This window comes from Athene noctua, chromosome 3 (genome assembly GCF_965140245.1).
Source record: "Athene noctua chromosome 3, bAthNoc1.hap1.1, whole genome shotgun sequence".
NCBI classification, from domain to species: domain Eukaryota; kingdom Metazoa; phylum Chordata; class Aves; order Strigiformes; family Strigidae; genus Athene; species Athene noctua.
In genome coordinates, this window is record NC_134039.1 from 15,769,031 (window position 1) to 15,783,777 (window position 14,747).

The window sequence follows — 14,747 nt, forward strand, 5'->3', positions numbered from 1 at the left end:
TATGTCTGAGCACTGGCAATGCCTGCTGTTGTGCAAACCATCAGTATTTTGGCAGTTTTAATCACTACAAACAAAGAACAAAAAAAGTATAAATTACAATTTTCACTTAACAGAAAAGCAATGCTTTATACTCATCCTATTCCTTTATTTTCTTCCACTCCCTCCTTTCTTTTTTCAATTATTTCATTCATTAAATTTCTTTAATTACTGCCCTACTGATTTTAATAGTTACATTTGTCTTATTTTTGCAAGAGTTTAGCTATCTGCTTTACCTATGAAGCTAGTATAATTTTGAAGTTATTCAAAATACATAGTTTTATAGCTACATAGTTTTATACCTACTGTTGCTATGAGACATTTAAAATTATTGCCATTGAATGAGATGAAGAAAAAAAATGTTTCCTTTTACATTTACTCAGAAGGGATTATGGTTGTTTAGTGCATAATAAGTTGTAGCATTTCATATAGGCAATCAGTTTCCCCTGTTGATCTTGTGGGTTCTTGAGCTATCACCAGGGGAGAGAAGTGTAGAAGAACATTAGTTTAAAGTAACCAGCAAGGGGACATGGCAAAAGATGACAACAGTTAAACAGTTTGGAAATGTATTTTAAACTCAGTTTTCTGAAACTACCAATGTCTCTTAATAAAAGGACATAAAAGCATCTCCTACTAAAATACAACTCTATTTGTTTGTGTCTGGGGAAACAGCACAGTCCAAAATGGCAGCATTAAAATAATTCAGATTTTTTTTGAACTGTACCCTCGCCAATAATGCTTGCACTACTTTCACACTAGTTTTCACTGAGAGAAGAGATTTTTTTAAAAAAAATTAGAAACTACCTGTCATTTTAAATAGATGGGTTGTTCCATTCCAAATTTGAAATCATCAGCAATACATTTTAAAAAATCAACCACTTAGGGATATATTCAAATAAATGCAGCTTTACTCAACCTTGCTGGCATATGCTTTGGTAACATGTAGGATGGTAGACACCATTCTATGTCTTGGCAGGATAAAGCAGAAATCATCAGCTTTCTAGCTGTTTTCAGTGATGAGCAAAAATGTGCACTCATAAATGAACATGGAGAAGAAGGATTAACTGTGTTTAATAAAACTACTTTTTTGAAAGGAAATCTAGGAAATAGTGCATAAGAGGACAAAGTTCTATTTAACAGCTGTGATTAAATCAGATTTACTTAAGAATTTTCAGGTCACTAATTAGGCAGAAGTGATTTATGAGAGCACAAGTAGGCTCTATAGCTCAAACTGAGTTCTGCTCTGCCCCTAAGGCAGGAATTCACATGTCTTTGGTTTGTAAGAGAAATACAGCCCCATGTCTCTTAACCTATTATACCTCATCTTCTAATACGAAATTCATGTAAAGATTTTCTTCTCTTTAGGAATGAAAATGAGTTAAAGATATGTGCCAGCAAATGCTAGACTCTTAAAAACATTGTTTCAACAGTGGGATTACATATTCCATGTAAACCCAATAATTTACACATCACTGAAACTGTGCACAATGATCAGACAGGTCACTGTGACCACTGTGTTTTAGTCTGGACATCAGGGTAAGTTAAATGGACATGTAACACTACAGGATGAAAAATAACTTGGAAATATAATTTAGTTGGTGAATAAAGGTAACAGAGGAAGGACTGTGACAAATCTTGAAACCTTTTTTTAATTCCCATTACAGTTTTCCATAAAACAACATATAGAAAATGAAACATAAATTGCAAAACCTATTGGAAGTGCCTGGTGGCTCTCCACACACAAAACAAGCTTTTGAACGCACCCTTTTACAGGCTGCCAGGGATCTCCTTTCTGAAAGTCTTGTAAGTGAAAAATAAAGGGGTACAAGTGCTCTATGAGAGAAGTAAATAAAACTACCAAAAATGTGGTTTTAATAGGCAAGAGAAAGAAGGGGAAAGCAAGCCTGGGAAGCTTCTGTTGGAAATCTGCAGCCAGGGCCAGCAGAGCAGCAGTATATTGCTTTAAGCATGAGGCACAGCATGCTCAAAAAGTCTTTGTAAGGGCCAGTGGGCACTCGATGCTGCAGATGCTCAGGTTACCTACAGCTCGTCAGATTGAGACCTGGATGCTGACTGAAGCCAACTGCTGTCAGACTCCTCAGCTCAGAGGATGCCATTTTACAATGCAGCTAAGTCGATCCATGTTGGCTAGCTGCCACCAAAAGAATAATTACATAGCCTTTCCCCATCCCTACCGTTTGCACACCTGGTGGTTTTATTCTGAGTTTACTGTGAGCCAGTTTGGAGAGCCTGAAGAGGCAGAAAACCCACCTGAAACACCCTGAAGCCAGAATGTGTGATGGAGAACAGGGCTGAGGGGAGAAGGGGAACTTGTACTCCATCTTTCAGAGGTACCTATGTGTCTGGTCACCTCAGCTGTACTGCTAGACTGTGCCAAGAGTAACAGGGACAAAGCAAACTGAAGCCATAGCTTCACATTCGTCTTCCTCCAGCACCACCTCTAGTCTATTTTATTTCTATTTGTTCCCCTTGTCCACCAGTCTCCAGAATTGTACTCACTGTGCTATAAATGTGTGCTTGTGCCTGAAACCAGTTCTGCAGGATAATCTAGATTTTAAAGAAGTGGGGCAAACGGTGCATTCAGAGAGTGCTCTGAAAGGACGGATGAGGCAAATAAAAGTCTGCATCTCGAAGTAGTGGGTGCCAGAAGGAAGCAGATGTCCAGGACCTGGCTTTGTTTTTGACAGCTTTTTGTGAAGCATTTGTTTTGAAACTGTAGTTAAAAACATAAACACACAAAAATGCAGCCTCTGAGCAACACACAAGAAAAAAGATGAAAATGCAGAAAGACGTGTGCCTATTCTTCAGTGAAGTAAATAATGCAATAAGACAGGAGAGGGGCTAATGACACTCCTGACAGGGGACAAATCATGCAGAGGAACTGGGCAAATGCACTACCCAGCCACTCAGTAAGCCAGCTGGAGACACAGCTTTAATCACTTGCAGACCATGTAGCATTTGCTGTGCAGAGGACGTCACCTGGAGCTGACAGCAAGGCTGGGAGGGAGCGGAGAGCTCCAACACCTGGACTCCTATAGCGAGTGAAACACTATCTAGGAAGAGAGAGTTCAGCTTCCTGCCCCCACCGCTTCCAAAGCCCAGCCACAAAGCCAGGGGGTTTGAGGTGGGCCCACACCTGAGCCTCAGAGCCCCAGGCATTGCCAGAACTAACGACATCCCCCTCCCTATCCTTACCAAAGAGATGTTTGCCCAAATCCAGATGCCTAATGGTTGCCACCTTAATCCTGAAATCCATGAACAAATCTCACTTTCTCTATATATTCACATTCTGAGATGACTTTGTATCCCATTTACTTTACATTAGCAGTGTGAGAAGAAAACTGAGTTTAAAAATTGTTGCTGAAAGAATATTAAGTCCTACAGTGACAAGTAACTTATTTTTTTACACAAGAAAGCAGAACAGTAGCCTATTATTTTAGTGCAGAAATAATTTGTGGTACTGGATCTTTCCACCCAACCTCACTTTCCCAGCAGAAATTCTACTGTATTCTGTCTATATAACATCAGGGAATTTGTTTATAGATAAGGTGCTGTATGTTTGGGGTTATCAAGTTATTTTTTCTGAAGGACTTTCATGGCTATCTTAGTTATGGGAGCTGGAAACACCATAGTTACTGCCAATACAGATGTGAATATCTTGCTGATTCAACTCCTTCCCATCGAAACATTTACCTACAAGAACAACTGATTGTTTTTCAATCAGAACTTCAGGATGTTAAATTCCTCTCATAGACAACTTTGCTTTCTGTTTTTAGAAATCAAAATCATTATTGAACTGATCCTAAAAGTTGTTGTATCATTAATTTGATATTACTTTACAATTTATGCTGCTTGTTAATGCTAATGCTACTTGAGTTTGCTCCACAAAACTGGTGCTGACACAGTAATTATGGCTATGAATTAATGGATATGTAAATCGAGATGTAAGCAAGCAAGCTAGCAAGATATATGTGCCTTGCTATCTTGAGCAATTGATTCAATAAATCATTTTCCCAGGCTTAGTTTTGCAGCTTCTTAGAGCAAATCTTGCTCTGTTTTTTGTGTTGTAGTTTTGTGTAGTCACTTTGCAGCTCAGCCTAACAGTAACATGCTTATTTGAAAATACTAATAAGAAAATACAGCTAGAATAAAACCAAATATAATCAATCAAAAATAAAATTAATAAAAAGAAATATCAGTATTACCAAATGCTTTAAACTACACAACAGTTTGTCAGGTTCAAACAGATGTTTACTGTATGGTTCTAAAGATTTTTAAAAAGGGGCAACTGCACTACTGGAGTGCCAGGCCCACTGCAACAGAAGGGGACAGAAACAGAGACTCCTTCGGGGCTGTCCTGCAGTCAGGTAAATCACTGTGAAGAGAAGTGAATGCAATTCATGTCTGGAGACAGAAATTCCATTTGCTTTTCTTCTCTTCTGATGGATAACAGAGGGTGTCAGTGCCCTGCCAGGAAAACTGTACAATTCTCATTTTTATCTAATTTTGCAATACTTCTGGTCATCACTAGATAGCAGCCGTGCTTCCTTGGTTAAGGGTGTGACTTCACTACTGAAATACAACCCAAAATACCAGACCCAGAGGCCTGCTCGCAGTCTTCCCCCTGGATGCAAACGGTGAGATGCTCTAGGAAGGCCAGGTCCTGCCATTTTTACAGTGCACTTGGTTGTGCTCATCTTGCTTTCCCATAGTACTCCAACCAAAAGAGCTTCACCTAAAGCGTCTCTGGAGTACAAATACAGGTGCTTTGTAATAGTATTGCTACAAAGCACAATGAGATGTGATGTGGCCCCTCTGGAGGCTGATGACTGGCCAGGGCATCCAGCCCCACACCAGCTGCAGGCTTCCCTCAGCTCTCTCCTGCTACCTTGGGCACCAACAGTGTCTTACCATGCTACATAAAGGGTGAAAATACATAGTTTTGTATTCATTAGGGCTTGGGGAAGGTTTGGTTTTGGGTTGGTTTTTTTTTAATTATTTAACGAAAGTCAGAATTCTAGCTCTTGTGGTTCTGGACCAAAGGTGAAAAACTGAACCAGATATCCTGATATCCTCTGTAGGTTCATCTAAACTGAAACCCACAAGGGAAAAATATCCCCAGCCTAATAGTGCTTAAAAACTTATTATTTTGGAGGGGAAGAACTCAAAGGGGTGAATCTTGACTCCTGTTTTTTGAACATGAGATGTACTTTGAGTCCTGGGATATACTCATCACTTGAGGCTGGCAGTACTGATAGCACATAATAAAACTCACAGCCCCTATCTCCTTCTCTTTGGTATTATTACGTCTTTTAACGTGGAAGCTTGAGGATGTTGATCTTTTGAATGAACAGTATTATAAGATTCTATACTCAGTTGTACCATTACCAATATCTATGCTGCTATCCAGTAAATAAAAGTTTAGTTAATAGGACTTCCTTACTTGGCAAATCTATCTTTCCCATTTCAATGAGCACGCTTTAGGATGATGCTTTATTTCTGACAGCAAGAAAAGAGCAAGACTGAGCTAGATTCTCTAGTACTATCAAAAAATAAATGATAGATTTATGCTAATGGAAAAAATGTTTAATTTGAAATCTAAACTGATATACCTCAATTACATCTTAATTACATTTTAATTACATGGAAAATCCACATATCATTGCTCAGAGCTATGATTGCTTAGCTAGAGATGGTATTTAATTACTTGAATTAATGTTTAACATGTGTTGTATTGGAGGGGGGGAAATGCTATAAAAGACTCAATGTATATTGAAATATTGCTGTAATATAAAAATCCCCAGTACTCTAGAAATGCAGTTACAGATCCAACGATCAATTAAACTTGAAACTGTAAATTCAGACTCCTTGACTATTGGGAATTCTAACACTGAAATCCCATCACTGTCATCAGGTAATAGTATCCCGAGCTGTTAACCAGGATTCATGCCCCCATGTTGTGATCACGCTCTCATGTGATGCACCCATGGGTTTAAATGAGAAAAGGCTCAGGCAACGTGGAATAATGACTGCCGCTGCAGCCTTTTGCATTCAGATTTAATTTTGGACATAAGAAGATGCACCAAAGTAAATAAAGCTATTTGCATGCATAAATTTAGCTTTTTTAAGTGATTGCAGACCTGGATTCTAATGGATACGAAGGTCTTGGGAGGACATATTATAAAAAAAAAAAAAAAAAGACAGTACACTTGAAAAACACACAATTACATGGTCCTTTTTTGGCATTTGATATAAAATGCAGTAATTCTCAGTTTATTCGCTGTTCTAAAATATCAAAAAAAAAAGTGGTTTGATGATTTTTTTAATCTGTGAAAAATTTTAAAATAATAATTTGAAATTTTTTATTTTCTTAAAATATAACTTTATAATGAATACTTCTCAAAATAAAAAAAATTGCAGTTACTGTTTCTGTCAGCTTTATCATGTATGTGATAAAAAGAAAAACCTGATTTGATTTCTTAAAGGATTTAAAATGTGACAATGGCAGGAGAAATTGTTTCCGACTGAAAAGAAAAATCATTAAAAACAATTCTAACAACCTGCAATGAAAATAACTCAGCATTGCACCTTGTGGTGGTTTGACCTAGGCTAAATGCCAGGTACCCACCAAGTCGCTCTATCACTTCCCCCCCTTTTTTCTCAACAGGGCAAAGAAGGGAAAGAAAATAAGATAGGAAAAAAACCCCCAACCCTTGTGGGTAAAACAAAAGCAGTTTTAATATAAGCAAAGTGAAGCAAAGGCCCGTGCGTGGAAGCAAAAAGAAAACAGATTTATTCTCTACTTCCCATGAAGAGGCGATGTCGGGCCTTCTCAGGAAGCAGGGCTCCGATACGCGTAGTGGTTGCCTCGCAGGACCAAGGGTGAACCCCCCCCTCCTTCCTCCTTTCTCCCAGCTTTATACTGAGCAGATGTCATATGGTCTGGAATATCCCTTTGGTCAGTTCGGGTCACCTGTCCTGCTTGTGTCCCCTCCCAAGATCTTGCCCACCCCGTCCCACCTTGGGGGGAAATGTCGGAAAGAGCCTTGGTGCTGTGTAAGCCCTGCTCAGCAGCAGCCACAACACCAGGGTGCTATCAACACCCTGCCAGCTCCCAGCATAAACCACAGCACCGTGAGTGCTGCTATAGGGGAAAACCAATTCCAGCTCAGCCAGACCCAGTACACATCTGCTGTCTTATCAAAGAAATATTGAACTTCTGTACAGTCCAAAGCCACTGGTCACACTCTCACGCCTGCCATTCTCTTCCTGTGGCATGCTTTAGCTTTTGTGGCATTTATTCTTAATCCCCTTAAATTTGCTGAGGGGCATTCAAGTTCTGCAGCCTGTGGAGTATTACCCAGAGCCAGGAAGTGTGCAATGGGTTGTCTGCAGTATCTGCTCCACTACATGCCACCAACAGGGCTACCTGCAGCTTCTGGGTGCTGGCCCAGGTGGCTTCCCCTACACCTGCCCTCCGCACCGCTCCAGCAGTACCTGTCCCTGCGAGGGGTCAGCACACCCCTGAGAACCTCTCCATGCACTCTCTGTTTCATTTTCCGGTGTTGGAAATCTCACCATTTTGCAATAATATTAGCAACATGCCTGTGCATCAGGCTGGGTGGTAGCTCATCCCTCCCTGCTGCTTTGCTTTGCTCCACAGGAAAGGCTCTTCTGCCTCTGCCCTTGGTGAGTGGTGGGTGTTGAGGAAAGCAGAGCAAAAAAGCTTAAAAAGGAGGTGGGGAGGGAGGGAAAAAGATCTGAGTGAAAGGCTAAATAACCTGTAAGCAAAATCTCCCCTCTAAAATACTCCTGGGAAAGCTTGTAAGTGACCTGTATAAATAACAGACCTTCCCATCTGACTGCTTTATTAACACCTTACCTGCTTGTTGGCCTTCAGCACTGCTCTCAGGGTTGCGATCTGCTCCCGCTTTGTACTCAGGAGTGATTTCAGTTTCAGTATCTCTTCCATTAAGGCCTCCTTGTCTTTATCAATCATGGGCGCCAGCTCCCGAGCTGCAGCACGCTGGCGTGACAGCTGCAGCGACCGATCAACAGCCTTCTGCAAGTGCTTGATTTGGTCCCTTATTATGGCATTGAGGTTGTAGATGTTCATCGGCTCTTTGCGGATGTCACTGGTATCAGAGACGGGGGAGGAAGGAGGGGCTGTGATTACAGGAGAAATGGTTGGTGTTTTTGTTGGGCTCTGTTCCTTGCCAGGCTCCATGGCCTCTTTTGTCACCTGCTCGGTTGGGGTCCTGGCTTCTACGGGTGATGCTACCCCCCTTCTAGCAAGCCGCGGGGAAAGAAGACCTCGAGGGTCATCTGGTCCTTTCAGGCTCCCGCTGCGGGTGACTCTGCTTTGCCTGTAATAGTCCAACATAACCCTGTTTGGTGTCTCATTGTTGCACAGGCAGACATGATGGTAGAGCTGAGCCAGCTCCTCACTAAACGTCACCAGCTCATCCTGGGCGGTGTTGAGGGTATTATGGTTTTCATTTGCTATACTTGTCATCCTTTGCAATTCCTTTTCCATGTGGACCATTTTTTCCTGGCTTTCCTTGGTTGACTTCTCCAAGCTTGTCACCTGCTCATCGTATGTCTGGATTCTGCTCTCATACTTGGCCTTCTCTTCAGTGTAGTTTTCCACATACTTATTATATTTCTCCTTTAAGGCTTTGATTTCTGCTTTAAGGTCTATCACCTCAGTAACAGCGACTTTGTATTTACATTCTAGGATCTCCAAGCCATTGATGTCCACTTCATAGTCATGTGCTTCCTCACCAGAGTCTCGGCCCTTCTCACAGTCAAGCTCAGCTTTCAGCTCCTTGTTGCTTTGCATCCCCCTCATGGCGTTGACGTGCTCCGTGAGCCTGTGGACTCGTTCATGTTGCTCAGTCAGGGCTCCTTTGGTGTGCTCCAGCTGCGTCTGAGACTCCTGCAGGTTGGCCAGGAGAATGGCCTTCTCTCTCTCCACCTGCAACAGAGTCAAAGTCAGAAACACGAACTCTGCAATTCTATTCATCTCTTCCACTCTCCCACTCTGTATACACAGCTTGAGGGCTTCCAAGAGATTTTAGCCATGTTCACCTAAACCATAAAATTAAGTCAGAGATGCGTGTGACTCTCAGAGGGTTATAAAGTCCCAGCCTCTGTTACAATTTGCAATATCACTCCATCACGATTTTTCATTTTGCCCACCAAAGAATTACTTAGTGCCCAAGCATTAAGTGTCTAGTCAGCTAGAGTGATGATACAGGATTTATTACAACATATCTACCCCAAACATATGAACTGCATCACTGTCAACTATATGCAATTCCACTGGTACACACACATTTCCCAATGGAGTTTAAATTTACATTTCCCATGAATAGCCCTACCAATCCTTCACAATATTTATTTATATCTTTGGACTGTTGCAAGTGGCTTGATTACTGAATGCAAATACAGTAAACAAATGGCTGTGTACACTTCCACAGACTAGATTAAATAACCCACTGTGGATGAACGTAACAAAGATCAGGAGACTGAGCACATGCAACTCCCAGGACTCCCCATCCCCAGCACTTAACTGTAAGCAAAATCCATCCTTTTAAGAACAAGGCAGAAAAAACACTGGTTCTGACTGTAATAATTTATTGTAACTAATTTGCTAAATTAAGCAGGGTGGGTGTTGTAATAAAAACTATTGTAACTAATCTGCTGGGCTGGGCAAGGCGGGTATGGTACACTTGAACGACCTGTAAATGTTAGACAATTAAATGTAAAATGGGCCATTCAGATTGGAACAATGTAACCGTGTCTCCGAAACCCCACCTAACATTAGATGGGAACAATGTAACTATGCCTTAAAAAAAACTCCACCAAGAACTGATAAGTAATTTCTGTTTGAGAGGAAAAAAAAAAAAAAAAAAAATCCAATAGGAGAAAAGCGCGCCAAGAGACCAAGGTTTCGAAACTTTCAAAAGACCCAATAGGAGGAGGACATGCACCCCAGCAACCCAAATGATCCAATGAAAAAGAGCAGGACAATCATCTGATGAGAAAGACTGGTTAAAGACGATGACACAAGAGTATAAGAACGCGGGGTTTTTTGAAATTCGGGGTGCGTGTGGCAGAGCTGCGGCTCTCCATGCACCCAGCGCTGCTTTGCCTATTGCTTCCCACCCTAAATTGATTGAACCCAAATAAAATTATATATTTTTATAAAAATTGGCTTTGTCTGATTATAACATGACCTAGTAGGTTCCTTTCTGAATATCCACAGAGAAATGTGGATGTTGAACAGCAGAAGTAGTAACGGAAGAATCCTCCAGAAGTTTTACTATGCATCTTAAAGCAAATGAACCAGACAAAGTTTGATCTGTTCAGGCATTTGCTACGTGATAACACCTCTAAAATACTCCCATTTCAAGTTTTAAATGTAATGCTCCAACTTTTTTTCTGTGCCTTGTCCTGTTTCAAGTTGTGAATTGGGAAGCAGAGGCGGGCACACAGAGACAGGATTCTTCTTACTTTCATGGCTTTTGCAATAGAACCCTGAGTCTACCAGGTTTGCTGCTCTTTCTCTTCCACAGTTGCAGTCTCAGCCCTGTGTTTACACATGCAGTGAAAATGACATGCTCCACGTTTGCTTTATGAGTAACTGAATTAGTAATTCAGGGAATTCAAAGCATTCAGTTTGGGAAAACACTTTAAAAAAACCTTTCCTTCCCTATCAGCATTCTCCCAGGTAGTATTTTGGAAGTAAGTAAAATCAGCCACCATGAATCATACTCAAGGAAAAGAAAAGCCTTTTAGAGACCAAAATGTTCCAAGCACTGCTTCAAACTCCTGTTTTCTCATAACGAGGCTTTTGAGCAGTGGCTGCTGCTCAGAAGTATTAAGGCACTAAAGCATATGATGATCCCCTGTGTGATAGGTAGTAAATCGTCTGTTCATCAAATCCAGTAAGAAGACAATAGAAAAGCAAACTGTCATATGAACTATTGTATGTTGTGTAAGACTAACAGCAAATGCTTAATTGCATTAACATGATAGTGTATATGATCTATTGTATGTTGTGTAAGGCTAACAGCAAATGTTTAATTGAATTAACATGATAGTGTGAACTGTGACAGGAAGAAAGGGGGGGAACAACAAGAGAAGAAGCATCTGCACTTCAAAAGGTGTGAAGAGTTGCAGATGCCCAATTAAGCAAACAAGAGAGTGTTCACGACCATAAATCTCCTTATTCAAAGAGACTGCTGGGCCTAGGCTGATAAGGACGCTGCAGACTTAGTGGATCATCACATTCCAGGCGAAAGGTGAAAAGTACACTGTGAGGAGGACCTACAGCCTTCATCCCAAACGACCACCACCCATAATTTGGAGACCCTTACCCGTATTTTTAACACCTTCTGCGCAAGCGTAAAAGACTGATAAGCTAATTACCATACGAAGCGGGAATAGGCGGGTCCAAGTAATATATATGCATAAGTGTATAATGACTATGTAACACTTTATAGTATAAGATTGAAACAAAATGCCCTAGGGTGGCGGGCCGTTGTTGGAGCAGGAGACTCCCCGGCCGCCCAGCGCTGTTTTGCTTGTTGCCGCTTGCTAAATAAAACTCTGACTCAGCCAAATTTAAGAAGTCAGTTTATAACACCCTGGTTTTAGAAACAGGTTTTCAAAACACAGCCTCTATTAGCACCTGCAGTCAACTGCAGGCAAAACCTGTAAGAATAAAAATAGAAGCCATGTTAAAGACATCTAAAAAAACCCCAGCCTAGTCTTCTTGTGTACAGGTGACTGATGGCTTAAGAATTAAAAAACCAAGGCCAAACTTCATCATTATTTTATGATCCAGGAAGAGTCTCTCTCCTTACATAAAGGGCACTCCATTTTAGGCACTACATAATGTGTGCAGCAGAGGACAGCCGAGTACCATGAGTATATTGGTACCTTTTTCCATTTGATGTTCCCCCATTGCTGCCTCAGTGTGCTGGCCATCACCCTTATTGGTCACACCCTCTGTCAGCCCATTCTTGTTGAGAAAATCCAAAACAGGGCAATGTTCCACTTTGCCAAGAGCATCTTCTTAAAAGTTGACTGCTTTCTACTGATCTCTCAATCAGACCTGGTCTGGGGAGCCTCAGATTGCAACCCAGCACAAGCCTCTTCACCAGCTTTCCTCTGTTTTCTCCATCAAGCAGTCTGTCCCAGGTCTGCTCTCCCTGGACTTTCAGCTGAACTCTAGTTGTTACCACCTGGTATAGAATGCTTAGGTGTTAACTGCATTACCCTAGTCAGATAATGAAGGTTTTTATTCCTTCCGGCTGGTAAGGTGAGGTACACATGTACATGAAAATCTGAGTTTTGGTTAATTTAAAGAACTGTCTCACCTGATGGTGAGAAGTCATGTGGGTAGTAATGATTCATACATTACACACCAAAGGCAGTTGGTTTTTTAAGATGTATGCGTCCCATGGTGGGTATGTTCACACCAAAGCAGGCAATTAACTGTAGATCGCACAGTGTAAAAATAAACACAGAGCTTGCAGCCAGAGAGCCTGTCCTTCAAGAAAACAACCTAGTGTTAATGCAGCATGGTGTTTCAGTGTCTGCTTTCATTAATCAGACAGAACTGATCCTGTCAGATAACTTGATCTCAGCTGCCATATTCTATCATGAAGGAAAACTATAACAGAGTTAATTGGAATCTTTATGATAATTTTGCTGCTGAATGTAAGTTTTACTCATTCTGGTCTAGTACTTGTGGATTAAGCTAATCCACTTCTTTAAAGTTATAAATACATGCTCCTACTTCCAAGGGAAAAAAAAACCCAAAGCTCCAGCTCAGCCCTGAGCACATCTTCTGCATACTAGTATGGTAATTATATTTCTTGTTCTAGACAATATTATAAGCTTATTTCCACCCACAGCAAACTTTTTGGAATTGCAGTTATTTTTCAGTCCATCCATTGTTTTTTTTTTTTTTGACACTGAAATTTGTAGCTGCACTAAGGATCTTTATCATCTTAAAATCAAAATAAACGCAATTCAAAAGTAGCTTGTACCCATTTTGTGATGCATCCTTCCCTTCAAATATTTCAGTTTGAGATTTCCTTCCCAATTTGCTCCATAGTTTGCAGTTGTGGAAACCAATTTTACCCTTGCTATTTATCCCCCTTTTTTGTTTCAGTAACATCAGAGTATCTGTGAACAATTCCTAGTGGAGACTGGAACAAATTAGCAGCAAATCTAAGCTCAAGAACCCTGAATCTCAGCTGTATCATATTTGTCAGAGAGTACTAGCCAGATGGAGAAGAGTGTCAGAAACTGTGCTGCAAGACATATTTTTTTTTAATTCTTTTTTTAAGATAACATAATCTGAGCTTTCTAAATATGATGTTGGCCTCAGGACTAGGGAAAGCATCACCATGGAAGAAAGAGAGGAGTCCTAGGCTATGAGATAGACAATTCTTTACACTGGACAACATACATGAAGGAAGAGTAGAAGCCTTGAGCTTTTCCAAGAAAATCTCAGAATATGAGAATTTTCAGCAACATTTGTTACCTAGTGGATTTATAAGATGGAAAGTAAACAGTTACAATTAAATCTCTCCTAGGGACCAGCACAGATAATGGAGCAGCAGCATCCTAAAGCTGCAGAAGGAATTATATCTGTTATAGTAACTGTTTCAGTAAAGGCGTCTTTTTGAGACTGAGGGAAAAAAAATGCCACACATGTACAAAATGGCAAATCAGAAGTTTGCTTCTTGCAAAAATAGGAGCCTGCTGTCCTACAGACATAAAAATAGTTCCCAAGAGAAGGTCAGTTCCTTCAGCAATTCTAGTCAGTCATAGTACAGCCTCTTCAGAGAAAACAAGAGGAACACATACCAAATATTGAGATATGGCTGAATGAACACCATATGACAAAGACACTGTGGAGAAGAAAAAAAATGCAATTTTGCTGAAGAATTACCTTTTCAGCTTGAACCTGATTAAATCTCCCATCTACTATGAAGAAAATTTTTGGAGGGATTTTTCACATTTGATTTGTGTGACCCAAGTGAGCTGATGCAACTCAACAGAGAAAACGATCACTTTATAAAAAGTACACATCAGCATTTTGCAGTAAGCCTTTTCAGTATCCAAAGAAATCAGGTTTTCAGCCAGGTCTAGTCTTTCTTTTTAAACCATAAACCTTTCAACAAGATTAGAATGCCAAGCAATGGTGGCAACTATTGGTGTGAGGGTGCTGGGGTCCAGCACCAAAAAATGGTTATATTTATTTTCTAGGGTCCTTCTAAAGTCCTAAGTTTATGGCTAGTGACTGTCAGAAGGCTGCCTCTGCATTTTAAAATGTATTTATTTTACACCTCTTAAGTCAAGATGATAAAAACAGTTGCAGTATCTTTCAAGTAGAAGTTTGCTGATTCATCAAGCTCAATATTTAATAAAATCAAGACAAAACATACCCAAAACAATCTTTTTCTTTCATTTCCAAGCAGCTTTCACTCCAAATTTATATTGCATAAACTTCATTGAAAATACTTACCCTGTATTTTAAAATGTGAACATTTCAAAGCATTTCATCGGAAGCTCTGTTTTTTAAATTTTTAACATTGTATTTCTGAATGAAATCAAAAGCTGCATATATTTGTGCATATGTTATATACATAAATGTATATGTACAT

At 40.3% G+C, this 14,747-nt stretch overlaps 1 protein-coding gene across 6 annotated transcripts in view; it reads right to left on the reverse strand.

Annotated features, from left to right (window-relative positions):
• The window catches only part of BICD1 (BICD cargo adaptor 1), a 198,320-nt gene that overhangs the window by 34,427 nt on the left and 149,146 nt on the right, over positions 1-14,747 (reverse strand). For all 6 annotated transcript variants that reach the window (XM_074902062.1, XM_074902059.1, XM_074902060.1 and 3 more), the window contains exon 5: positions 7,940-9,034. In XM_074902062.1, the coding sequence (XP_074758163.1) occupies positions 7,940-9,034 (1,095 nt within the window). The remainder of the gene's footprint in view (positions 1-7,939; positions 9,035-14,747) is intronic.